Here is a 26,969-nt window from a genome sequence, read left to right on the forward strand (position 1 = left end):
TGATCACCCCAGGGCACCTCAAGCGAAGGTGGTGTTATTCCAGCCCACCTTTCCAGGACTGATGTCAAAGAAGCTGATGTAGATTCTGGAAGGGAAGGCAGGCACCGTTAGCAGCTGAGAGCAGAGTGCTGCAGGCTGGGCAGGGTGCTCCTGCACCAGGACACACAGCCATGCTGCAAATCTCCCCTAGGGCTTTATCCTTCTCAGGCCTTACACTCCCTTCCTCCTGCCCTTTTTAATGCTTTATCTGCTTGCATTCTGGAGTTCCTAGTGATCAAGTTATTGTGTCTGTACCTGGTCTTTTGCACATGATACCTGTGGGTACATACAGTGCCTGAACCTACATCATTTTAACCAAGGAATTCTGCAGCTTCTGGACATCAGCATTGGAGCTCATGCAATGGCTGCTTTTTTCTCTTTAGCTGGGGAGTTGCTCAGTTGACTTGGCATTTAACCTCCCCAATCAGGACATTAATAGAGAATGCCAAAGGACCAGCCTGGGATGAATAGTTTTAACAATCTGTGGAAAGTCATGTCAGAGAAATTGCTGTATGAGCTCCCCTGTCAGATGGTATTTTCAGCTTTTTGTTCAGCAAGTCACAAAGCAGTTTGGAGTAGACCTTGTTCTCCTGCTCCCCTACCTTTCCAGTGCTGTACAGAAAGCACATAGCACAAGGGTCTGTGGAGTCACCAAAGGACATCACCAGATCAGGGATCTGTATTGCTAGATACTGTTGGAAGAAGAAAATTAAATTTATTTTTTTTTTCTGTATTAAGAAAAGTTTTGAAAGTTCAGGAAGGCATTTCTGTACTGAAACTGCAGTGAAAATAAATGCATGTTTTTTCATATGTAAGGCTTTAATTTGTTGACATCTTACTGTCTACATTTGCATTCTACTCCGAGATATTCACTGCTGTGTCAAAGGCCAGTACAAAGACTCTGTAGATTTTAGGCTTCTGAGTCCAGGTGCTCCAGGAGTCATTATAGTTCATTATTATTACAGGTCATTCCAGTGAGCTGTAATATCTCCAGCTCCTCCTCGGAGCCACCAGGCTCTCCCTGCCGGTGTGGGAAGGTCAGGGTGAGGGGGGTGTGCAATGGTACCACTGCTGCATTGCGTTCCAGAGAGATTTTGCACCTCACTGCCTCCTGCTGCAGTCTTCCCTGCTGAGGTAAATGTGAACTGACACAGCAGAGGCCTAAATCAACATCCCCCTCATTAAACAAAATACAGTCTAATCCTGCTTTTGTTCTTGATATCAGGAAAAACAGAAGAAAGTATCTATGTTAATATTAATGACCAGCCCGCGATTTTCCCCGCTGCTAATACACAGTGTCAGATCCACACCCTGGGGAATCTAGGGATCAGTTCCTCTGGCATTCATCTGCCTCCTGTGCTGTTCTTACCCACGTTTATTAGCAGCGCATCGTTGGAAGTCGGCAGCAATTAACCCTCTTGGTAAAACAAGCTAGCCTGAGTACCAGGAGTTGTCTGGGTAATTAGTCTTGGCCATCATTTACAGTTTGTTTGGGTGTAAGGTGCATCAGACCACAGCAGTACAGGATAAACCAAGGAGATCCTGCTGAGGTACCACTTGCTCAGCCCTATTCTCCCCTGTCTGGACACCATGTGCTCTCAACTTTATGCCAAGTGTAGGTATATCCACACCTTTAACATCTACCCAGGGAGCAGGTTATCACTATTAAAAGAAAAATTGAGTTGAAGCATTAATCAGCATTATTTTCTTAGAGTAGTTTGAAAATATTTAGAATGGTTCTTCCAGTAGGAAAAAACCCTATTTGATTAAAAATCTGCGTTTTTCTGAAGTGGTACAGTTTCCTGTGTGAGGAAAGCTCTGCATTCCAGCCCACCCTAATCCTTTCCTTCTTTCTGTGTTATAACTGAAAGACTCTCCCCTTCCTATTGCCTCCTTTGTCACGAAGAGCTTGTATGCCCTCTTCAGAAAAATCTCTTTGTTATTCCCTGTATATTTCTAAGTCTCATTACATATCCCTTCCACACAGCTGCACAAACCTGTTCCAGCTGCATCCCAGCCCTGGCCTCTAGCTTTATATTCAGAAGCTGTTATGCAAGACACACCCCTTGCCCCCCCCCACCAGCAAGTACTTGTTTGCTAGACTGATAAAAGTTATCTTTTTTTAAAGAGGGATAGAACACATCAGTTTTACATAAGAATTTGGTGTGTTCAGGTGTCCCAGTGCATAGAGAAAAGTTTGCTGGGGAGCCCTTTCTGTAGGCACCAAAACTTCCTTCTTTCTACAGTTAAAGCATCACTCCCACAGCAAAATAAACATTTTCTGAAAATGGGCTCATGAATAGGCAGAAAGGGTGCCTAAACAAACAGCTACAGATCCATAGCCAATTTATTGCTGCTACAGCAGCTGATGTGTAGCTCATGTTCTGAAGGTGACAGCTCTGTAGAGAAGTTTTCTTTTGGTTTTTCATATTCAACAATATTCAGTAAGCAACCAATACACTGACCAGTGAGCAATCAGTATTAAGAAAATAATAGCCTTATAAATTCTTATAAGACCCTCAATACCAACATTTCAAGACTTTACCTCAGTATCATACTGCTATATGTTTTGGCAGGTAAAACCCCTCCAGTCTGGTAGTGAAACCAGCAGGCAGCTTTTACTCTGGTATTTTGATTACAAATAGCAGAATGGCACACAGATATTTTTGCCAGATGTCCAAGCAAGCTGAATAAATAATTTTTTTACTTCAACTGTAACCGCTAGGCTACAGACATTCTGTTGGCAAATAACAGGCACTTATTCAACAGGATTCAGCAAGGAAGCAGAGGGTGAGGTTTGCTTTTCAGTCTGCCAGGTTCTTGAGAGGTATTCACAGGTACCTGTGGACACACCCACTTACATCCAGTATCTTCACACACACAGATAACTACTTGCAATATCATCCTACACAAAGCTAGTTGGAATACTCCAGGGTTTTGAGACCTCAACAAAACTAAGTTACAGTGAACAAGTGTTTGATATTCTCCTAGAGAGAGGACTGCAAATACTGGTGAGTCATTAGCTATATTAGTTTATCAAGGCTATCACTCAAAAACAGCTAATTGCATAGGCAGAGCTGACTAAAGAAGGAAGATACTTCAGCAAATGGACTTACCTGTGCTGGTTTCCCCAAGGCTTTTGATGATTGTTGGGTGAGCTCCCCTGCAAAAGGCTCTGGGACTTTATCCTTGCTTATATTTGTGTTAACAATGAATTTAGGCAACTTGAGATCACAAGCAGGTTTCTTTTCAGCTCACCTTGTTCTCACAAGCTGGCTCAGCCCACTGTGCCAGCAAGCGCCTCAGGAGCCTCTGAATAGTCAGTGATACCTTCAGCAGGTGCATTGAGAGGGGTGGCAGTGTCTCAGGAGAGGTGAGGCTGAATGTGCCATCTGCAGGCTGCTGACACAGACAGCCAAGGCTCTGGCCTGGGAGGGAACCCAGCTTTTGCACTCTGGAAACCAAAGCATCCAAAGTGACACCTTATATTGGGATACAGCCCAACCATGAAACCAGTGAAAAAGTAAGTGTTTCAGAGACTGAGTGTAGGTTGGAACACACATCTTTATGCAAGTCTAGTAATTGTTTTTTTAAAAATTGTATGGATGCTTCAATTCTGATGTCTGAAACTCTCTCTGTGGAATGGACCATAACAAAAACCCTCCAGTGACACATGTTGTGCAGACCTTTCCTGAGCCATGACTAAGTCATGACAAAGATGCCTTAAAATCAGGGTCTTGATTTTCCGCTGTGGTGATGGATTCTACATGCTTAGAGAAGGCTTGTTTTCAACTTGCTCCTTTGTTGTGCAAATAGTTCCATAACAGTCATAACTCCTGAGAAATAGGAAATCCACAGGCTTTCTGACATTGGTGGCTTTTATCCAGAGTGGAGGGAGTGTGTGGTGAGGCTGGGATCAGTTCTCACTGCCTCCTGGAAGAGCCTTACGTGAGAGAAGTGATGAAGAGGGATAATATGGCATTTGGTAGGGGGTGTTCACAGTGAGATGTGTGGAGAAAGCAGGTTGAAAATGGTGATGGGAATAAAATAAATAGTTTGACAATCTCTCCATATTAAAAGTGATGGGTATCTTTATGCCAGTAGTTTCTGAGTTAAGAGTTTTTATACTCACTCCATTTTCTCCAGGCAGCAGAAAAGAGGGAGTGCTTTCTATAGCTTGCTCTAAATGCTTGTATTGAACACTGTAATTGAAGCAAATACTTTTTAATGGTGAAAACTTCTGTATGAATGTGCTGAAGCTGATTGTGTTCAAGGTCAGGTTGACTGAGCCCTGAGCAACCTGATCTAAATGATTTCATCCCTGCCCATGGCAGGGAGGTGGAACTAGATGATCTTTAAGGTCCCTTCCAACCCAATCCATCCTATGATTGTCTGGTGTATGTTGATTTGAAATTAATTCCTTCACTGTAGCACCCTTGCTGTAAAAAGCCAGCAAATAAAAAGTCATGAGATGAAATTACTATGTTAGTGTTCATTTACAGCCCACGTTTGTGGATTGTGTTTCCTGCAGGCATTCTGAAAATAATGAAAACCCTAAAAAACCACAGAAATAAAATCAGTTTACAAAAAGCCTTTTCTAGGTAGATTTCCTAAGCCTAAGTGTTAAAAACAAACCCAAGTGACACCTTCATCTGTAAGGAGAGGAGCTGTAGTTTGTAATATTGGTTCATTTTTCTTCAGTGGTTAGAGGAAAGCAGGTGGCATGATCTAAAGTGTTTAGTTACAAGTCATCCTATACTTGTTATTGGTCACTTGGAAAAACTTAGACTATTTCCATTGAACTTCACAACTTATTTTTACTGCTGGGTACAATAATCAGTCGTTATTCCCAGCTTGCTTACATAACAAGAAAAACATTTCCAAAACAAACTCTTTCTTCTGTGAAAACATCTGATGTAATTCCCAGAAGCTGATGCACCAGGTTGAAAATCAGTTCCTTAGACACCAGAGATGCTCTCCAAAGTCTGGTTTATTTTATAGCAGCCATTTTACTTCTTTTGCATGCAAGAATATCTCAGTTTAGCAGATCCTTCTCCCTGCCTAGAGTTGCTAGGGTGTTTTCCACTGGGATTTCCATTACATCTCCAGGACTGTTGTGCAGCAATTTCACTTCCAATACTTTTTTCTTTTGTCATGCTGAAACCTGTTTTCTGAACTTAAGGTGTTAAGTTTTTAGTCTGTATCTGCTTGGGTCACCCTAAACCATGTATTTAGCTTTTCCTCTGCGTGCCTGTCAGCCAAATATTTTAGACTTCTGTGTTTCCCCAACCTCATGACTGTTGGTCATTGAGCCTTCTTAATCAGTCTTTACCTTGGTTTGTCCTCTTAAAATATTTCACTTGTTCTTTTGTATTTCTGATACTCTGAGCTGTTTGCCAGCAGGTTCCTGCTTATGAGATACTTAGTGTTACTCTAGAATAATGATTTTCATATCTACCTTAAAAAAGAAAAAATAAATGAGACAGAAGAGCTTGCAGTCTGTTTTTAATGTTTCCTTTATAGTTCTATTGCAACATTGTTTCCTGTCTTTTCTAAGAGATGCAAATTTCTTCTCTGAACATTCAGAGCTTGGTGCAAGACAGCTGTTCCTTAGGAAAGTTATTTTCAGTGACAGAGGTTTCTTTTTTCCCAAAGTTCAGCTTGTTGAATTCTGCTTTTATTTCCATGATTGACTTTCCCTTGGTCTCAGGAAGATACAGGTAGATGAAAATTGCTGATAAAGCAAGGATTCCCAAAAAGATAAGGAAGCAGAAGGGTCCAAGGTTATCCTGCAAGCAGAAGTGCAAAACAATTTAAGGAAAACAAGAAACTCATTTTTATTTCCCTGCCCTTTAGTGCAAGCCTGTGTCTTAGAAGTTCAGATTCAAAGGTGTATTCAATATACAGTCCAGGACAGGTATCAAACCAGGAATTTCCACTGCCCATGTTTGACCTGAGTCCAATTGCTGCTCCTCGACAAACCTGGGGAATTTCTGAGCAGGTTTGGTGTTTGGATAGAGCACTAAGATTTGCATGTCATTGCAATTTATTGCTATTATTTTTCCCCTTGTCAGCATTTGGAAATAGATTAGCCTGGAAAGAGGGATCCTGTGAGAGTCACTTACAACAATTACTGGAAAAATCATCCCAAGTACGAACAGTCCCATCCAGTTGATGCAGCCAACAATCAGAAAGGCTGATGGTCTGTATGACTGGCTGAAGATTTCAACCATCACAGATATGGTGGCTCCCGCTGAAAAAGCAAAGCCAAGCACACACCAGGTTTATTTCTTTCCTTGCTTCTGCTGAAGCTCCTGCCAATGGCAGTGGCAGAGATGATGGGCAGGCAGAATAGGTGACCTGTTGATAGGTGGCCTCTGCTATGAGGGTGAAAGACCTTGATTCCAGAAATGGAGTCCAGCAGTTAATTTAGGTTCCTCTTGTAGGTACTGGAATCCTTTTTCTGGTATCAGTGGGTCTGTGCAGTTCCATATTGCTCTGGCAGTTGTTACTGGTGCAGTGGTTTATAAAACCAGCCTCCCTTTTGGCTCCTGTGGCCACTTCCACCTGGAGCATGTTGGAAGGCATAAGCTTAACTTGTTAAGTTATTGAAGAGAATTACTATAACATACCTGGCAATGCCTAGAATCCTGTTTTTAGCTGATTAATTTAGAAATTATTTTGAAATTTCCATCTCACACTCTTGGGAGAAGATGATACCATTTTAAATTATTTAGATCACGGATCAGCAATAAAATTTCAGGTGTCTGTATCCTTTTCCTGTCTCCCTCTTGTGTATGTCTGCCCTTCCCTCCTTAATTTCCAGAACTTTCTAGCAAGCACTAGACTGTTCTTCCTCTGCCAGTTGTGCTGCCAGTCAATACAATACCAAATTTCCTGCCAGCATAATCATTGATGTACTCACATGGTCCAATTCCATAGAAGACAACGAACAGAAAGATCAAGATAACACTGAAGTAATGCATCCAGAAAAATCGATGCTAAAAGTGAGAAACCATAACAAACCATTAGACACACGACAAAATCTCAGAGCTCTGTATTTCCTGCCACTGGCTGAAGTTTTTATACATCTCCTGCCACTGAAGAGCAGGAAGGTGGGCTGGGGAAGTGGCCACAAGGCTTCTTTACCTGCAGTGACAGGGTCATGGTGAGCAGGGCCAGCACAGAACACATCAGTGAGTATCCACCCCAGAGCAGCACCTTCCGCCCAAACCGGTCTATAAGGGTGCTCTGGAAAGCAGAAAACATGGATCACAACCCCCAGTTCTCAAAGGAAATAATTCCTCCTCTCTCCATGTGTTCTGTGCAGAAGACTTGTCTAAATAATAGCCATAAATCAGTGTCATTTGACAGTCTCTTAATTGCTAATCAATTTGATTAGTTTCTTCAAAACAAATTCATTATTAATGAAACTGTGTTTATTAGTCAATCCTAAACTGTTATTAGACAGTTTCCTCTCTTTCATGCTGGTGTATGTCAAATTGTGCACACATATGTACACACATCTAATCCAGAGCATCAGAAAATTATTATTTTGCAGAAAAAAGTGAGTCTGAAGACACACAGTCATGCAAATAATTGGGAAAAAAACTTCTTTGTATCCTGCCTGTGGTTTTGCAGAAGCACGAAAGTGGCTTAGGTTATGCAAAATTTCCCTGAGCCCAGTTACAAGAAAGGAAAAGCGCAGTTGTTGACCACATTAAATTTTCCCTTCAAACTCAAATCTGAAAAGACTTACACACAATATAGAGGATAAGCACTCACACAACCCAACTCCCAGGGACACGTATGGGATAAGGTATTCTTCAAACTTGGCTGTGTGGAACACTTCAAAGGAATAGAAGTATATCTGAAAAATGGGAGGAGGAAAAAGAAAAGAATTGCATTTGAGATACAATTCTAAGCTGGTTTAATAACATTGACTTTGAGAGGTTTGTAATGCTGCCTGGCATTGTCTCATCCTGGGGATAAAGAGAGCACTCAACTGCGTTGATTCCACAGAGCTGCAGCGTGGTCATGACAGTCATCAAAATGTAAAGCTGCCAGCGCAAAGATCGCTCTTTTATTACTTCAAGCACACGCAAGGTTTTCGTGCTCGCCATTGCACCCTTCTCCTTCATAATGTCATCAATTTCTGCCTGGTGGTCTCCTTCACCCCAGAGCTTCCTGATGGCTGTAGGGGAGAAAGAGGGAAGTGGATTATCCTACCAGGATAGCTCCATCAGGAGTGGTTGCATTAAACCCTTTAGGCTGCCTGTCCATTGGGGTAGGTGCTGCTGCTGCTGCTGCTGCTGCCATCTGGTTGCTGCAGGGGCAATTTGAAGGATTTTGTCTGGCTGGCTGTCAGTATAGCACAGCTTTCTAATGTGGAGTTTACTTAACTGTAAACAAAGTAAACATTTGAGTACTTTTTGTTTAACAGTAGAATAAAGGATAGCTGCTTGAACCATTTCCTTTAAAGAAATAAAGCAGTGCCCACCAAGGTGGGAAATGTTAGTTGAGCTGATATACATGTGTGTTTCTTGTCTTCATGGGCCGAATGAGGCAGAGTGAGGCCCAGGTGAATGCAGACATTGCCCTGGGTACCTCAGCTGCTGTCTGTGAAGCTGCCTGTATTCCCTGGCACTGCACTGGGCAGCACAGCTCTGCCCTGCCTCATCTTCTGCAGCGGCTCTCACTGGGACACAGCAGATGGAGGGAAGTAAGTGAGGAAAGCAGACACTCTACCTTTCCTGCAGGCTTCCTCATTACCCTTCTGTATCAGGAGGTAGGATGGTGAATCAGGGAAAAATGGGAGGGTAACCAGTTGAACCAATGCTGAAAGTCCACTAGATGCTAACAACCATGGCCACAAGGCTTCGCTTCCTAAAATCTCCCTGGAAAGTGTATGTGAAACAAAATCATGCTGAAATAATGGAATGAATGCTGAGGAAGTTTTTCTGAGTGATAAAGATTGCTCAGATTCCATTCAAGAGCTCACTGGAGTAAACCCCTGAATTTTAATTTGGCAGATTTCACAAATTTGCCTATTTTTATTTCTGACAATTGATTTTAAAGGAATTAGCTGATATTTTGAAAATCTTTCCTAATATCATTGTAACCCAGTATAATGTCTAGAGAGCTGATGAGACTCATTTGACTGCTTGGCCACAAGAGCAAAACAGCTTGCCAAGACTTTTCATTTAAGTACAAAGAATTTTGAAGGGGAAGTCTCCTAATAGAAAGAGTGTGAAAATAAGAAGAAATCACATTATGAGTAAATAATTTTCTGCCTTCTATATTTAAAACCATATTTCCCTCAAATACAATCAATATTTTTCTTCTGGCATAAGCTAAGGCATGTTTTGGGGAGGAGGTGAGTGTTTCTCTGTCACTGACTAGGGGAGAGGGTAAAGTTATAGAAACATTTCTACTTTTAGTGTAACCTGATAGAAAAATTGGAGAATTTACCGTAGCCCAACAACCTGTCCTGTGAGTTTTCCCAGGGTCAGAAAAACAGCGACAGTGGAGTTGGTAAACCCACGCAGCTTCTTGGGTGAAATCTCTCCTACATACTGAGGATGTATATTGAGAGAAAAACCTTGAACATACAAGAGGATAAATAACAGTTAAAATATTCACAAAAGCTTAACTTTCTGACCATCATCCTCTCTTATATTGTTTCCATTCACTTGGGTATTTAGATTACAATTTCTTGCAAAAGAGATTATATCTTTCACTTTTATTGAGTGCCTGGTGTATTTGCTTTTAGAAATCTTTCTTCAAGGGTGGCTGTGGAGACAACCCCTGGTCAGGGGCCTGCAGGCCTTGGACATACCTGAACCAATGCCATAGAGAAAGCGCCCAACCAGAATCATCTCGAAGGATTTGGCTGTTTTACTGAGGGCCATGAAAAGTGCAGCTACCAACATGATCAGGTTGGTGAACATTTGGCACTTTTTCCTGAAAAAAACAAACAAACAAACAAAAACCCTTGAGAATTTAGTGTGAAATGAGAACTTCTTGTACTGTTGTTGTGACAGGAAGCATGGTACAGCCATTCCTACTGTTTTGAGGAATGGCTGAAATAATTTCAACTTAGGATAGTCAAAATGGTTCTTTATAATTTTAGGATCTTTTAGATTTGAATTAATACATTTTTTTAGGTAAGAATTTAAACAGTTGGAACCCTTTTGTCATCATTTCCACAGTACAAGTAGGGAAAAATATTGAAGGACTGGCCCAGTTTGCCACCAAGATTTTTAAATGGCTCTGAGTTTTCATAACATGTGTGTTTGTTCCCCAGAAATAGTCTGAGTCCATAAGTCCCATTCTAGAATGGCTCATACTAAAGACTCTTGGCTAAATGGGTGCTCTGAGATGGCAGACAGAGTTTTTTAGAGGCACATTTCATTTCAAGTCAGAATCACATATTCACCACCCTGGTGTCTCAGGCCCAGTCTTTTGCACTCAGATGTTTTGCTGTGACACTTGTTAGACAAGAGCCCCCTTGCACACATTAAGGATCACAGAGACTCTGAGTTTAGGCTGTGATTCAGCAATTAGGCTACCACGTGTTAAATAAGCCATGGGAGAGGTGATCTTGTTTCCAGTCCTGGGAGACTCTCAGCGTGTGGGATGAGGCAGTGTCCCACAAGAAATTTCTTGGGGGCACTTACCTGTTAGGAAAGAACACAATTGCAGGCAGGCTAAGATGGTTTGTTGAGACCCAAATGAGGGGCCCCTGGATCAGTGTGTTGTGGAGCAGATCTTTAAGTGGGTCACACCAAGAAGATATGTTTGCCAATTTCTCTGCAAATGAAATTAGTGGTGTTACACACAAGGCACCGAGAACAGACCAGACTGGTGAGGAATCCTTCCTTTGTCCAGTGGCAAAGATAGTTTGGAACTGCCTTTCAGTAACATGGATTGCCAAGAACAGAGATGTCTCTTGGACATTTGTTTTGGTGCTGATTATATCTTTGTGGAATTACAAGCAATTTTTTTTTCCTCCTCTCTCGGTATTTTCTCTAGAGTAGATCTGAATATTTAATGTAATGTCACCACCCCAAAATGAGTGTATTTAAATGGAAATCTGACTCTTCTTCGTCATATAAGGATATTTTCCAGGTGTTTGAGTAACTGCATATAATGTGTTACAACACTAGACACACAGCTCCTTTGGTGGAGTTTGTAAAGCTTGGGAGATCTTAGTGAAAGGGGACCTTGAAGAGAATGTGAACCTATGCCACTACTCCCAGAGGCACTGATCTGGTGATGTGATGATGACTGCAGCCCTTACAGAGCATGGTTCCCTGGGGAGGGCAGATAAATAGGACAGAAGGCTGCTTGGAAAAAGTGGATGTGCCAGGAAACCAAATCAATTGTCTTCAACAGGGCTGCTTCAACCAAAGAGAAGGGACTTACTTGTCCTCCTTGGTATTTCCCTGTACTTTCTGACTGCTGAGCTGTTACAAGAAGCACTTACTTCCTGTATTTTGTAGTCAGGTAGCCACAGCAGAGGCTTCCCAGGAATCCTCCTATCCCATAAACAGACACAATGAAGGACCACAACAGCATGATTGTCTCAGGATGGAGGGGAGAGCCATGTCGATCTATCCAGGTTTCATTGATGAACTTCCTGATGTGCTGGAAAATAAAGCGAGATTTGCCTGGATGATGGGTGTAAGATCCCTTCACATTTGGCTCTTGTACTTCAGATCAAGACTCTGGTTCCATATTAGACTTATTTTGAGACTTTTTTAAGTAAAACAAGTTCATTGAGGTCACACAGCATATTCTTCAAGCTTCCTGGTGAGCATGTTGAGAGTTCATTTTGTGCCCTGCTTTGGGGACTTGTACACGACATGACAACAGCTTATTTAAAACAGAAAATGCTATCCCGTTCTTTTCAGGAAGAAAAGTTCTGTACACATGTGGTGTTGCTGTTAGCCAAATAAAAGACCTAGACATATCAGGATTTGGGATTTGGGATTTATGGGAGAACAGCGGGCTCAGGCTCAGGCTCAGAGAGATGACGACACTTACCACAGAAGGATAGTTGATGACAGAAATATGGAATCCATATGGGAAACTACCACCAATTCCCAGCACTAAGATCATTTGAAGCAGTCCACGGAACTGAACCTGCAAAGCAAAAATAAAATGCTCCATCAGCTTCTCACTACTCTAGTTTTGTGCAAGGCCAGAGACTTTGTAGCCACACTGGTCCTTCCTCTTTGTCCACTTCAGATCCTTTTGAATTTAAACATTTTTCAGAATCCCTTTAAACTGCTGCCAAAACTCAACCATCAGCCACAGTGCCAGAGCAAACAACATGGGTGTAAGGGTGATAATTCACCACTCTGCTTGCAAGAAGGAAAAGGAGTTTGAAAAGGTGTTCCTGACAGTACAACTCTCACTGTGTGCCTGCAGCATCTGACAGGTTGGCTGGATAAAGGTGTCAGTCTGTGCATTCTCCCTCTCTGCAATCTACAGCAACCAATGTACACCAAACCATAATGGATGATAATACATGTCACTTCTTCCCTTTTTAAGATTATGGAAACTCTTGATGGATTATATTAATTATCTTTTGATGAAGTGAAGAAAATAATTGATTTAAAAGTTTGTCATGATTTCTTAGCCCTTTGCTGCACCACTACCATATTCATTATTTTGGGAAGTAATCACAATGCTTAATATTTAGTATTGTTTTCAGTAATTTAGAAGACAAAGTATAGTATCACAGTCAGTGGTGGAAGAACCAGAGCTGTTGTTAGATTTTCATTTCATTATTTCATTTCATTTCATTTCATCCTATAGCATAGAAAAGACAATGCAACAGGATCTTCATGGCCACAAGCCCCATTGCTCTTTGTGATGTTTAAACACAGAAAGGAAAGATGATCTATTTAACAAAGGAATTTAAAATCTTTAAAGAACCTGAATCTCTACTATTATGTTGTCTTTGGCTTTTGTAAGTCAAAGAGGCCTGAGGAATGTGAGCAGGTACTCACCAGGTTGGAGAGGAAGGCAGCCATCTCCTGTGAATGAGCCAGTGCCTGCTGCTCGCTGCTGGTACCTGCCAAAGAACCAAATGCTCACGTTATACAACAGCAGTGTCAGTGAACCAGTCCCATGTTACTGAAGTTAAATTTTACTTCAGAGGTTTTTGAGTTAATTACACATATTCCAGCTGTCGTACAAAGTTTAGGATTGTTGGATTAAATATTTCAACCAGCAGTTACGTCCAGCCCAGGTAAACAGGATGGTGTCCCTTGCAGAACCTGTATGCTTCATGAACTCTGTCTTCTGCTGGGGGACAGGGGACAGACAAAACAATTTTAACCAGGGTTCCCATCATCATAACCTGCTCAGTTCTCAGTGTAAGTGAGAAACTTAGAGACAGAGCTCTCTGTTGGGAATCTTAGATGGGGCTTGGACAGTGAACTCCAGGACTTTGACATGTAATAGGAAAGAGATGTCCTCTCTCCAGGTGATGGCAACTGGAGCACATCCTAACTTAATCATTACTGGAAGGAACTGAACTACTCCATGATTTTGAAATGGGGTGCAAACTTAACAATTCTACAGTGGCACACCAGGCTTGACCAGCCAAGCATTTAGTAGATGATTTTTCTTTGCTAGAAGAGAGAAAGATTCATCAGGCAGTTTTGTCTGGCATTTCCACTAGGCAGTACTTTTTGTGTCTGAAGAATAAGGTTGTTTTGAAGCTGTTTTGTAACCTCCACAGCTGGATTGATGTCTGTTTCTGCTGAGAGAAAATTCCCAGGCTCTAACTTCAGTTATTTCACAATTAAGAGGATCTTGAATGTATTCAGTTGGTAAATGGCTTAGCTATCACTTGCCATTTACACTTCAGTTGAAGGAGAGGATGAAGAAATCATGAAGGGCTTAGTTGATGCAAGCAGTCATATTTACTAGAAAATATTTCATATGCAAAGCATATTCTTAGATTCCCTAGCTAATGTTTGAAATGTAGTGTGTGACACCACCCAGCCATTTCTCCTGCCACTTTTGGGCCTCATCACGGCCTTGACTTAGCTGTTGATTTGTGCTGAGGGTTCATGGAGGGATTTTTCTTTTTTCAGTTGAGGTTCTCCAGCAGATAAGTTGCTGCTAGAGCACAAATGAGTCCCTTTGATTCTAAGAATTAATTTCCTTTTCTCTAAAGTTATACAGAGTTGAAACAACATGATGTGCATCTGACAAAGGATGAAATTCCGTGTTAGCTGCTGGCATCTGCCTTGCTCAGATGATATTGGGGGACACACAAACAGGCAGTAATGCAGATTTCAGCATGAGGCACTCCTCAAATGCAGCCTGTTGCACATATTTTCTAATGTTTTACTTTACCAACTTCTACTCAGTGTATTTATACATATGGGAACTTTTCACTCTCGGACTTTAATTTAGGATTCCTGCTTTGTGTAGTTGAATCTTCCTCTCATAACTCCCTCCCTGTGTAATGTCTTTTGCATTTATGGTGGTTAGTGACTGTACTGCTTGTGTGCTGTTACTGCTTAGACTGTTCTGAGGCCCTCTTTATTAGATGTGCAGTTTCATAATAAGAAGTAAGCAGATATTTTACAGATATCCTTCATCAGATTTGTGCTCAGGACAGTCAATCTCACAGCACCAGGTCATTTAGTCATTTATCTTGCAGTTTTACAGTCATGTGTGACACATTTATCCAAAGCTGTGCTAAGTCTTCCATAATACAGATCCATATTTTTTGTGGCCAGCTGACAGAAGTTCACAGATACATTTTTAAAGTTTTTATATCTGCCTCAATTAGTATTTGAGACGTATCTTACCTATCAGCTGATGTTTTTGGAAGATGATGTGCACACAGTGTTCCTGAATTACTGCCCCCTTTGTCCCTGTGCCCTGCCACATCCATTGGAACCATCCCTTTTGCTGTTTCATCCCTTGACCACACTGTCCCCATGACACAGCTCTTGCTCCACTGAGCACAGGCCAAGGCTGACCTGTGCTCCACATGGCTGTTCTGCTTCATTGTCACAGCAATGTTCCATAGGGCATCTCTGGCTTCCTGGGGAGGGTCCTGTGGGAAAGGCTTTCCTAACTGGCACCTAATGAATAACTGAGATCAGAGAAGTGACTCACTGGAGAGTCTGTCTGCAATGCTACACAGTGCCACTCTGCTCTTGTCTCCAAAGATTTCAGGCATTGTTCCAATGCAATGGTGTTTCCAGAATGACTGGAGAAGAAGAGAGAAGAGAGAATTCTGTGTTGTAAAAAGTTGATATTTCTTATCTATATTGGTAGCTGTCTCCAGATGACTGGTAGTTTTTAATCATATTACATGTATATGGAACACCACAAAATTATTGAGTTTTCTGACTTCAGGACACTTCATGTTTTGTAGATATCTAGTTCTATTTATGTAATTATGTTTAATGAGATGCCTGAAATGTCACTCAGTACTAAAGACAGGAATAATGAAGAACCCCAATCATGGAAGGTTATGCACTCCAACAACTTTCTATAGTCAACTCCCCCTGAGGAGATCATGATGTGGAGAAAGAAATGTTTGTGGAGGCCAGAGGTTTTATTACAAGGCAATCTGCCATTTTTATTATGGCTACCATTTGCAATTAAAAATAAGCAGCAGTTAAGATGAACAATTGAATTATTTTGAATAATCTTACTTGAGTTGAAGTAAATGTGCCAGTCAAAGCAACAGCAGAGATAAAACCACTTATTTTACTGTGCAAGTCTAGAGTTTGGACTTTAAATTGCTTTACAGTAAGCCTTAGCTTTGTTAATATTCTTCCTCACAGCATTGCTTTTCTTCTACAAGCATGTGAGCCTCTCATTAACAGAGGGAAACACACAGAATATTAAACACCTTCTAAAGAAAAGAAAAGTCCCATGGGCCTGAATATTTAAAAAAAAGTTTCTGATTCAATCAGTTCCAGTCTGAGGAGGTTCTTCTGGGGTAAACAAGTTCCAGGTAGCTAAAAGTCACAGGAGGAAAGTAGCAGTTCAGTTGCTGTGGGATTCACAGCCCTTGAGATATCTGTGGGAATTCTGCTCCTGGAGGAGGATCTGCAGGCTTGGGATGACAGCAGTGATGGGCAGGATAGCACAGAGTATCTAAAATGCCTTGGGGTTTATGGTGGCTGGATTCTATCCATCAGTCCTTTTAGCTCTGTTGCTGCTGAAAGGCAATCTGAAATGGTTAAAGTCTGTCAAGCTAGACACTACACAAGGACAACATGGCACTGTGCATGGGAACCTGGCAAGGTTTGGTTATTCAGTTGAATCTAGAGAAACAAAGAATTTATCTCCTATTCCACTGAATTTTTTCTTTAATCTGTTATGGATTGAACGCTAGCCAGAGAGAGCAAGCCAAGAACTTCACTGTTCCCATTTCAGCACTGTAAAAACATACTCAGAAATCAGAGAGAGAGAGGATCACAGGTCTTTCCTTTCTCTGTGGTCAGCAGAGTGTTTATAAATTCTACATGTGTAGTTTCAGTGTGTATTAGTTGCTCTGTTAAGAAGAGATTTACACTCAGCATGTTAAGCCAAAATGCTCCTGATTCACACAAGTGTGTCCTGTTAATATCAGCCCTCATCTCTTTTCAGAGCTGCCCAGAGTGGAGTGCTTGAGAAAGAAGCTGGTTTGGCAAAATAGGAAACTTGTAAGTGACAGACAGGAAAGCTGACAGTCCATTTGGAGCAACTTGTTAGTCAGAAAATGGCAAATGTCTTTTTTTACCTATGTTTTTACAAAAACCTGATTCCCCCTTACACTGGTCAAAGCCTGGTGCAGAAGGTATAATCCTCCGTGACATGATTTGGAGTTGCTGGAATATGCTTGTTTTTAAAGTTTAGCTTATTGAATTCTTCTGTGATTTCCATGATTGATTTCCCTTTTGTTTCTGGAAGGAACAGGTGGATAATTATCCCTGAAGTGAAAAGTACCACCATAAAAATGAGAAAGCAGAAGTGCTTGAGTCTTTCCTGCAGGGAAAAACAAAGTGAGAAAGAGAGCAAGATGAGCCTATCTTTGCTTTAGTCACTTTCTTGGCATATTTTTTATATTTGGGTCCCATGATGCCTTAAGCTTTATATTTTCTATTTTTCAGCTCCTGTGCTGCATTAGTGTATAACTCTGAGCTCTGTTCAAATGCTCATCAGCTCACACTAAACAATCCTTCCAGGTCTGAGAACCAAGGCCACCTCAGGCCTGAAAAGTGTAAGCAAAAGTGAATGTGACTTCATTACCTGAAGCTCTAATTGGACAATTAACCCCTGATATGCAGATTGACCAAACTTACATCCCTCTGAGAAACTGGTGATGTCCATCTCAGCTGTGGCCTCTGCAGGCTTTGCACTGCCCAAGGTGTGTCCTTGGGAGGCCTTTGATAAATCCACACTTTGTGCATTTAACTCTGCCTGGCCTCTGTTCTAGGCAGCCTCTCCAAGGCATCACCCAAAGTATTTTGAATTTGAAAAGGAATTATTTCTTTTTTGACCTTTGACAAATATTTCAGGCTGAATGAGTATCTTGGGCAGATCAGGGCCCAAGGAGAGCAGGTGCCAGGAGCACTGCCACAGCTCTGTCACCTCTGCTGCCATGGCTGAGGCACTCACCACGATGAACGGGAAGGAGGTGCCAATCACAAACACCCCCAGCCAGTTCATAACAGCACTGATCACCAAGGCAGGAGGTCTGCAGGACAGCTTGAAAATTTCAACCCTGGTGGAAACCGTGGCACCACCTGAAAGGAAAGAAGAACAAGAATTGTTTCTTGTTTGATGTGTTTGGTTTCAGCATTTGGATTGAGTGTTCCTGTTACACAGTCAGCTGATAGATGCTCCTGTAAGGGACTGGCAGGAGTACCTGAATTGTGCAGTGGCACTGAGCATCTTGCTCTTTTTTACAAAAGAAAATATTTGTGGTATCTAATAAACTGCTAGACATCAGTGTATTAAAGTGGTAAAATACTCAAATAAATATTTGGGGACATCCAAAAATTAAGTAGTTGACACTTGAGAAAGCCTGACATCCCCTCATGAAAGAAGATGTGTCAGGATGGAATGACAATTATTAATGCTGAAATGAATTTCCAGTGTGATTCTCCTAGATTGGCAATGAGTGATCTTCCCAGATTTACTCCCTGGGCATTTCAGTTGTGTTTTGAAGTCACAGGATTTCAACTGTTTTGAGTTAGGAAAATAATTCAACCCTGCCATATGGGAAGGCAAATATTAAAAAAATTATTAGCCTTTATAAAATAAAATTTAATGAGTAGCAGGAAACAAATGCTAGGAAAAAATTTACTCCAAAGTAGGTCTTCTGTACTGCTGTCTGTGTGGGATAAGATGTAACATTACACAACACTGAATTTAAAAGAACTCTTGCTTTTCTTTTTCTCTGTTTTTTTCCCCCCTAGCATTAACAAAAAAAATCTTTTACCCATCTGTTTCTGCTCTATTTTTGCTGTATTTTTCCAGTGTGTTCCTTTCCTCTTGTTAGCAAAATTCAAACTTGATGGTATTGAATTTTATGGACCCTCAATGTTTAAATAACCACAAGATTTTGTTAAATTAATTTACTTATGCTAAATATTGTGCCATATAAGACAGTATTTTCCTAACCCTATTAATAAGCTCACATGACTCAATTCCTTTATTTCCTTTGATTGAGAACTTACCTGGCCCAACAGCAAAGACAACTGTAAACAGGATAATGAGAGCAAGGCTGCAGTATGGCATCCAGAAGTACCAGTCCTGGGGAAAAAAGCCCAAACAAATTTCTGTTTGAAAACTGTTAACAGCCCTAGGAGAGGGATGCTCCTGCTTTTCCAACACTGTCACCTCAAGAAGGAAATATTCAGTGTGTGGGGATTGAGAGTTGGGAATGCTTTACTCTGTGGTTGGAGCTGCTGAGGTCTTTGTCAGGTGAGCAGGTTCAGGTCTGCCAGTGCAGAGCAGCTGCAAATCTAGAGAGGCTTCAGTTAAACAAAGCCTGAAGAGTACTTTTGCACCCTGTCCTTTCTTTTGACCTCACAGTGCTTCCTCTGATCCTTAGAGACATGAGAAGGACAAATCACATCTTAACTTTTGTTAAGTTATGGATTTAATAACTGGTCCTGAAAAGCCATTTTTCTAGATCTTAGTCAAGAAGAAATGAGACTCGATGCTTCAGGAAAAAAAAGATTTCTCTTTCCTGTGTTTGAGAGCTTTCTTGAATGAAACAAAACCAGAAGTCTGCTGCCACCTTGCTTCCAGCTCAGTTTTGCAGTGTATCCATAGAGCAGCTCTATGGGTGATTTGCTTCTGAGAAAGCTCCAGCAATGACACAGAGGTATCAGTGTTCAAGAAGTGAACTGGTCTCCAGTCTGTGGACAGAGAGTGCCTTCCCCACAGTTATCTGCAGCAAAATTCAATTTCAAATTAACTGATGCAAAAGGTCTGGGATTTTGTTGTTACTTGTTAGAAAGAGCATGAATAGAAAGGCCCATTTCCCTAGGGTGGTCTAGTGGTCTGTGCTGGCTGGTGTTTGGTGTTTGCAGTCTGATGCAGTTAGGAATCAGTCTCCCAGTGTTTTGTGTGCTCCTTGCTAAGGTCATGGGATCATGTTGAAAGGAAGGCAGGAGTACAAGAGGCTAAGAGAGAGTTTAGTCCTATGTATGGACAAGCTTGATCTCATCTTGAGCCTCACTTTCCTTTCTCAGTAGCGTGGTCCTGCCAGTGAGCTTTAGATCAGAAATAGAATAGACAGAGCAATCTGCTGTGAGCAGAGAGTTTCCTTACCTGTAGGGACAGAGTCACAGTGATAGCAGCTAGCAGGGAACCCATGATCCAGTAGCCTCCTCTTATGAGCACTTTCCTGCCCAGTCGCTCAATGATGGAGCTCTGAAGGACAGGATCAGTGTCAGTGCTGGAGAGCAAAGTGTGCCCTGCTCCCCTGCTAATGTGACTTACACAGACTACAGCAGCTACGAGTTCAGAGAGTCCAATAGACAGGGTCATATAGGAGGCCATTTTCTCATCAAAGCCAGCTGCCTGGAGGACTTCAAAAGTATAAAAATAAATCTGGAAAAAAAATAAATCAAACAGTAAGAGAAGAAAATAATTGATTTCTTACCCAAACTTGTGTGACACTGCCCTAGGTATGAGCTGCTAATCAGGGAGCATGCAGCTCAGCTTTGGAGGGAGCTGGAATTCTGCACTCTTTTTGGTAGTATTCACTTTATCAGCAGACAAAAATATTATAAAACATTATATAATTAATTCATTAATCAAATTGACAAAAGATGAAATGCTGGGATAATTGGACCTCCAGCTACTACAATTTAATTAGGTTTGCAGACTCCTGATTTAGGTACTTTCAGAAACAGCCAGGTGTATCTTGTTTTCAGAACCCATCCGAAAACATCATTGTAGGATATTCCTAAGAAAGAAGAGTATGGGTTATGGAGTCATGAGGGGGGAAACCCAACTCTTTTCAAGTATCTCTGCTAGTGTTTGGAGATACACTGAGGTGATAAAGATTCAGTTGAAGCTGTGTTAGATTCAGCTGTGTATATCCTTTACAGATGCTGCTGCATTGTGGTGTTAGAGGTAGGAGGGTCATGCAGGCAACTGCAGAGCTGTGACTTCAGAAGGATCCTAGAAAAGCAATGCTGTGGGAAGAGCAGAGCTGCAGAAGCTGCAGAACAAGAAGCTGCTTGTTAGCTTTAAGGGCAGAGTGAGCACAGCCATGCCAACATCTCAGGGTGCTAAGAGCCAGGGGAAAGAGCAGCAGTCACATAAAACTACAGATTTTGCCAGCAGAGAGTGGGCTCATCCACAAGAGTGAGCCCTGGAGCTCTGCAGTGGCTCCCAAAGGTGGCTGCTCAATGAGCCTGACTACAGAGGCAGCTAACTCCAGCCAGGACCAAGAGCTGGGCACAGGGATGTCACACAGAGAGCCCAGCCAAGCTTTGTGGCTGCTGCTGTCCTGCAGAAGGGCTGGCAGACAGCAAGGCTTGGTCTGAGAAGCCTGAGAAAAAAGGAGGAAGCTCCTGTGAGCTGTGATATCTTGGGACTTCAGTGGGGAAACACACTCAACTGCATTGATGCCACAGAGCTGAATTGTGGCGGTCAGAATAACTATCATGTACAGCTGCCAACGGAAAGCTGGTTCTTTCACTAGTTCCAGGACACTCAAGATCTTGGTGTTTTTCATTGTTGCCTTCTCTTTCATGATGTCATCAATCTCTGCTTGGTGTTGGCCTTCACCCCAAAGCTGCCTTATGGCTGTGAAGAAGGAGAGCGAGACCTGCCATGTTAATTCAGCTCTGTTTATTCCCTAAGAAGTTTTCTGAGTAGGTGATAGAGGTGTCTGGCATTCCAGCATTTGTGAGCTGGGGCTGTGCTGAGAGGCTGAGATGTCTTACAGGGTGCTCCAGAGCCCTGATCCCCTCCAGTGTCACACAGGGGCCTAGTGGGGTGCACAAGGGCTCCCTCCCTGCCCATGGGGCTGCTTTTCTGCCTTCCTCCTTCTCTCAGGGTGTGAGCAGGGTACACAGCAAATAACCAGAGCTAAGGGGTGCCCAGTGGAGCCCTGCAGTGCAAACAGCTATTTTTCATTTATCATTTAGCATTAATCATCAGACTGACAGTGCAGGTGGTGTCAGATGTGGAAGGTTTTGTAATACAGAGCCATAGAGGGAAGTAGTTTCATGTTCTGTGTGGGGACTACAACAATAATGGACTTGGTAGGTATTCACAGAGCCTTGTGGGAAATGAGCAGGGAGAAACTTTGTCCTAGTAATTTTTTTCTATATGGGGAAAGCAAGCATCACAAAATAATTCTAAGTCAAGTGAGGGACAGGAACCTGAGGCCCTCAGTTACCTTTTTCAAAGCCTTCCCGGTCTCCTTTATGCATGAGGAGATAGGGTGGGGACTCTGGGAAGAAGGGAAGCGTGACCAGCTGGACCAGTGCTGGGAGTCCACAGGAGGCCATCAGCATTGGCCACAGTGACTGGCTGCCCAGCAGCTCCCTGGAAGGGACAAAATGTGTGTTAAAGTTCATTGCATCGGCTTTGAGGAGAGGCAGGAATGGATGGAAAAGCAGAGGAAGAAGAAAAAGGAGGAAGGGATCCAGAAATGAATTGTGGGGGTAATCAATTGCACGATACCTTTGTCCTGAAATTTGCCCTATGGCTTTTCCCAGTGACCAAAAGAAAGAGGAAGTAGAGTTTGCAAATCCACGGAGCTTCCTGGGGGAAATTTCTCCAACATATTGGTGGTGCAGAGGAACACAAAGACCTTGAGGTGAAGAGAGAATTATGGGAGAGAAGAAAGAAGACATAACCATTGAAAATAAAACTGGATGTAAATAATTAAGTAATCTGGCACATAACTCACATACAAGACTTTCAGTACTTGATTTTTCAACTTTTTTACAAAAGTATTGTTCCTCTTTGCAGTGTGCAGTTTCCTGATCTTAAGAAAAGTACATTTTTCCCTTTAAAGTGTATCTTGTCATAAGATCTCCTGTGAGCCTTAGCCTGTTTTAAAGGACACAGAGTATGCAAGGGCTAAATAAATAACATTTTAGCAGTATTTAACATGCTTGTAGTTAACCCACATAATCTCAACCTTTTCTGACATAATGCTACTGAAGAGGTGTCTGGTAGGCTCATGGCAAATTATCACATATAGTGCTAGAGTCAATATTGATTTCTATGTAATTTAAGTGGAGACAAGAGTATTTATTTTCTGCTATCCAGCAATAATTTCAGTCAGAGTTGATATTTCCAGTTGTATTTATTAACTCAGACATGCTAAATACTAATCTGGGAACAGAAGCTATTTCCTGATGTAGTCATCACAGCCCCTTTTATCTGTTTCAAATGTAGCTTGTTCTTCTCCTGGCTGTATGTGATGGCAAAGCACTCTCTTTTGATTGCAGCCTCTTTAACAAAAATCAGGTTTTTGAATGAGACATGATACAGATTCTAGACCAGAGCAAGGCCCCTGTGGGCAAGCTGCTCTCAATTACAGCCATAGCTCTTCAACACATCTGTATGTTAGAGAAGCAATGTACAAAATCTGGTTCTTTGAAAAAATAGGCATTAACTCCTAAGTTAACTCTTTAATAAGTTAAAAGAGGAATCCCTGTGAATATGCAAACAATAGAAAGGCAAGTTTTGCGTCGGGAAAAAATACAAAACAATACTGATGGCAGCACAGGAGGTTTTTACTGCCTGTAGTCACTTGCCAGGAGTGATTTTGCTTTATTAAGCCCAGATCTTTGTATTAACCCCAAGGACTTACTACTTGGAGTACTCCCCCTTGTGAAAATACTTTAAACTTTAAGCTTTAAACTTCCTACTTTAAATTTATATCTTTAAACTATATAATTTTCAGCACTGCTAGCTAAATTTAAGAAAACATTTTACATATTTTTCCTTCATAAAATCCCTTTTTTGGTGTGATATCAAAACATTTCTGACATCTCTGAATACTGATACACTTGGCAAAGCAAAATTTCATTTGTGAAATTAATAATAATTATGGTCTTTATTGAGAGCATTAGGGAAAATCCTCTTACAAAAGATCCCTGACTTCAACATTTTGTTTTCTTAGTGGAGGTTTATTATTTACATTGAATAAAGATGTAAAATTTTGTGAAATTCTGCTGACCTGTGGGAGAAGTCACTCACCTGCACTTACTCCACACATGAAGCGTCCAATTAGAACCATCTCAAAGGACTGGGATATTTTACTGCAGCCCATGATAGATGCTGCCACTATCATGAGCACATTGTTGCACAAGAGACATTTCTTTCTGTAAGGGCAAGAAAATGGAAAGATTTTTGGTAACTCAGAAGGGAAATGGCATAGAGTGCCATGCAGGAAGTCTTGGCTGAAGTTGTCTTGATAGTTTTTGAAATGACACATATGTGGTCCAGGACAAAATAAGCCCTGGGTACTTTGGACTCATGGTGTGTCTCAGCACCTGCCTGCACCTGGGAGTTTGGGAGTTTCAGGGTTGTGTAGAAGAAAAAACTCTGAAAGCTTTTCTGCACTTGAAACACTGCAAAACACATTATTGCCACACCAAAAGGGATCTCAATGCCTCTGGGTTTTGAGTGGCCCTTTCAAGAGCACATTCTGACTTCAGCCAGGTGCTGCCTTTCCTTGTTGCTGAGATTGCCCCAGTCTGAGGAGCCCTGCAGCACAGTCCCTGCCCCAGGACACGGGCAGGGAGCAGGAAAATCACTGACACCACAGCTGAGCTGGCTGTGCTTACAGCCATGACTGAGTGTGAAAGTCTGTCTCATTTAAAACCTTGATTATTGTTTCCCTAAGCTAAGACTCAATGGACAAATTGTCTTTAAAAATACATACTTGCCAAATTTGACAGTGAGGTATCTGCTTCCTGAAGAACCCAAGAGACCTCCTATGCCAAAGATGGACACAGTGATGGACCACAGGAACAAGAGGTTATCCTGTTGGATGGGATAGCCATAGCGCTCCAGCCAAGTTTCATTAATGAAAGCCTTAACATGCTGAGACAGAAAAAAAAAAAATCATTAACAATACCTATATCAGAAGTGCAGGTTTTTAATTATATTTACAAAATAATTTTGTTGCTTCAGCTGAAGTTATTATTTCACATAGGCTTTAAAAGGGTGAATTAGCTGACAGGCATAGTATAATAGAGAGTGCTGTGCTCATTAAAAGTTCAATCCCAATCTTTGGGGTTTTTATCCTTGCAATCTGAGGAAGCAAAGTATGGACTGGTACTACAGGAAAGTGTAAACAGTACTACAAAGTTCTGCAAATGAGTTATGGGTTTTCTCTCACATACCTGCCAAGAATGCCACATTACACACAACCTGTTCAGTGCAATTCCTAAATATTTTTTCGCTCAGAACTTAGTGCTCTGAAGAAGGAAAATCATGTTTTTCCACTAAGATGATGTCCACAGAATAATGATGTCTTCCCTCTAGACATCAGTGTCCTTAATGGAAGTTTTACCTGGGATCAGTGGAGAGAAGCAGACATTTTCCCAGAGCATGGCTCACTTGTTCTATTTTTCTGTGAGGATGGATAACCATAAAAATATCAACTGAAACCACTGAAGAAGGCACATGTGCTATAAGGTTTTAGGGGAGACAGATGCCACCCTAGTTAGTGTGCATCTTCAGAGAACAGTTCTATTAACAACAGCTTGCAGATCTCTCTTCTGTTTGCAACGCTTTGACATGCTCTGCTCTTCATGATAGCATAGCAAATGGGAAATGAGAGGAGAATACTGTGATTAAACCCTTTCTGAATGCCAGAGGAGCAGCCTCAGGCAGCAGTGGAGACTCAGTGCTCTCATTAACCAGTACCATGTGCATCTTTGCCTACCTGAGACATGTAGGTGATGGTAGAAATTTGAAAGCCGATCTGGAATGTGCCACCAATCCCCAGGACAGTGATCATTCGAAAGAGCCCCTTGTACTGTACCTGCAGAAGCAGAACAAAATCTTCTTAAGGTTGTAGCCACATCAGGCTGTTCTCACAATCTGTCCTTCATTCTCCAGAAACATCTCATTTGTTCAGGGGATTTTCAGGTAGGAATGTTCCCTCTGCTTACCCTGGTGTGAGATGTACATCCTCCTGTGATTTCCCATTATCCAACTCAAGGAAGTGCAGCTTCCACAAACATCCTTGTCAAGGCACCACGGCTGCTAGCATCCACTCCTGTTCCCTGCCTCTCAAAACCTCTGCCTGCCTTGCCTTGCGCTAAATAATTAGATGCATTTAGAAATGCACTTTTATTTTTTACCAGGTAAGCAAATCAAATTATATTTCTACATAAGCCAGTATTTTCCAGTCCATGAAAACTTTTAAGACACATTAATATATTGATAAAAATATGGTAAAGATGGATGCCAGAGCACACAAAGTGCTGTAATACCTCAAAATAGTGGGCAGAACCACTTGCAAGATGCTTGTAGTGAACAGGAGCCTTGTTCTTACCAAGACACCGATTTTGTTTTCTTTGAAGCCCCAGGAGCAGACAAAAATATCACAGATGTAAATACCCAACAAATACTTACCAGGTTTGATAGGAAACCGGTCATCTCTGGCTGAGGGCTGGCTGTCCAGAGTGTGATGTGTCCTTGTCATCACAGGCTTGTGTCTCTCTGTCTCCTGCCTGCTGCTCCAGCAGTGGGCATTTGGCTTCAGGGATCAGAGTTAAATTTTTACTATTCCATCTTCACTCACTTATATTTACTTCAACTGGCCAAAGTTAACACTGCCAGATTAAATATTTCAGGAAATAGTTACATCTAGTCCAGTCTCCAGGGGGAAAGTTTCAAAGCAGAGAAAATTTGCGTCTGGGGACCAGTGAGGGCTTTGGGAAGGGAAACTTCAGGCAAAAAAATCCAAATAGTTTTCCAGGAACAGTAAAATGCTTTACTTCTATGATCTAGACTGGTTTGTATCTCTGCTTTTGTGCAGAAAGCAAAAAGCAGCTGGTACAAGGTTTAGCTACTGTTGTTTAGTAATGAGTAAAATATATGGTGTTCTGCTATAGATTCTTTGATAAAGTAAATATCATCATTAGAAGAAAAATATGCAAATTTCAGAGGCTAATTTTGCTGTTCTGGCCTTATGAATCAGTTAGGCTGGGCTGAGGGAGGGTATTTGTTGTCTGGTGTTTATGGGGATGTTTGCCAACCAGGTATGGTGAAAAAGCAGTAAGAGACCAAGACTCATGAAAGTTGTCAGAGCAGGTGAAATTCCCTAATCAATTGGGATAGCACCACTGGGATCTTACTCCCTCAGCTTTCAGCTTTGACACAGATTGGCTCCAAAATCAGCATTGCAGGAATTGAAAAATCACCTTTGATTCCCAGAGGCTCCTTTCTTG

General features: G+C 41.7%; 3 protein-coding genes across 4 annotated transcripts; all 3 read right to left on the reverse strand.

The window, feature by feature from the left end:
- Positions 1-18: 18 nt before the first annotated feature.
- On the reverse strand, positions 19-3,384 carry LOC131585535 (macrophage migration inhibitory factor-like). The gene is made up of 4 exons (XM_058851783.1): positions 3,370-3,384; positions 3,156-3,263; positions 560-731; positions 19-83 (listed from the first exon to the last, which is right to left on the reverse strand). The coding sequence occupies exons 1-4, from the start codon at positions 3,382-3,384 to the stop codon at positions 19-21; spliced, it is 360 nt and encodes a 119-aa protein (XP_058707766.1).
- Positions 3,385-4,997: 1,613 nt separating this feature from the next.
- Positions 4,998-15,271, reverse strand: LOC131585595 (solute carrier family 2, facilitated glucose transporter member 11-like). Its single transcript, XM_058851890.1, has 13 exons — positions 15,193-15,271; positions 13,059-13,123; positions 12,088-12,186; positions 11,528-11,688; positions 9,878-10,002; positions 9,511-9,640; positions 8,788-8,936; positions 8,046-8,233; positions 7,799-7,909; positions 7,189-7,290; positions 6,965-7,040; positions 6,165-6,292; positions 4,998-5,828 (listed from the first exon to the last, which is right to left on the reverse strand). Exons 1-13 carry the CDS (start codon positions 15,254-15,256, stop codon positions 5,622-5,624), a joined length of 1,605 nt encoding a protein of 534 aa, XP_058707873.1. The 5' UTR covers positions 15,257-15,271; the 3' UTR covers positions 4,998-5,621.
- A 707-nt stretch (positions 15,272-15,978) lies between these two features.
- On the reverse strand, positions 15,979-26,305 carry LOC131585596 (solute carrier family 2, facilitated glucose transporter member 11-like). Of its 2 annotated transcripts, none has more exons than XM_058851892.1 (12): positions 26,152-26,305; positions 25,457-25,555; positions 24,449-24,609; positions 23,761-23,885; positions 22,231-22,360; positions 21,944-22,092; positions 21,158-21,345; positions 20,029-20,139; positions 19,858-19,959; positions 18,756-18,831; positions 17,692-17,819; positions 15,979-17,058 (listed from the first exon to the last, which is right to left on the reverse strand). In XM_058851892.1, the coding sequence occupies exons 1-12, from the start codon at positions 26,173-26,175 to the stop codon at positions 16,852-16,854; spliced, it is 1,500 nt and encodes a 499-aa protein (XP_058707875.1). In that variant the 5' UTR covers positions 26,176-26,305; the 3' UTR covers positions 15,979-16,851. The 2 variants fall into 2 exon arrangements, with proteins under 2 accessions (XP_058707875.1, XP_058707874.1); XM_058851891.1 differs by having other exon boundaries at positions 25,457-25,575; positions 26,152-26,275.
- Between the last annotated feature and the right edge of the window lie 664 nt (positions 26,306-26,969).

Source organism: Poecile atricapillus, chromosome 16 (genome assembly GCF_030490865.1).
Source record: "Poecile atricapillus isolate bPoeAtr1 chromosome 16, bPoeAtr1.hap1, whole genome shotgun sequence".
Lineage (NCBI taxonomy): Eukaryota > Metazoa > Chordata > Aves > Passeriformes > Paridae > Poecile > Poecile atricapillus.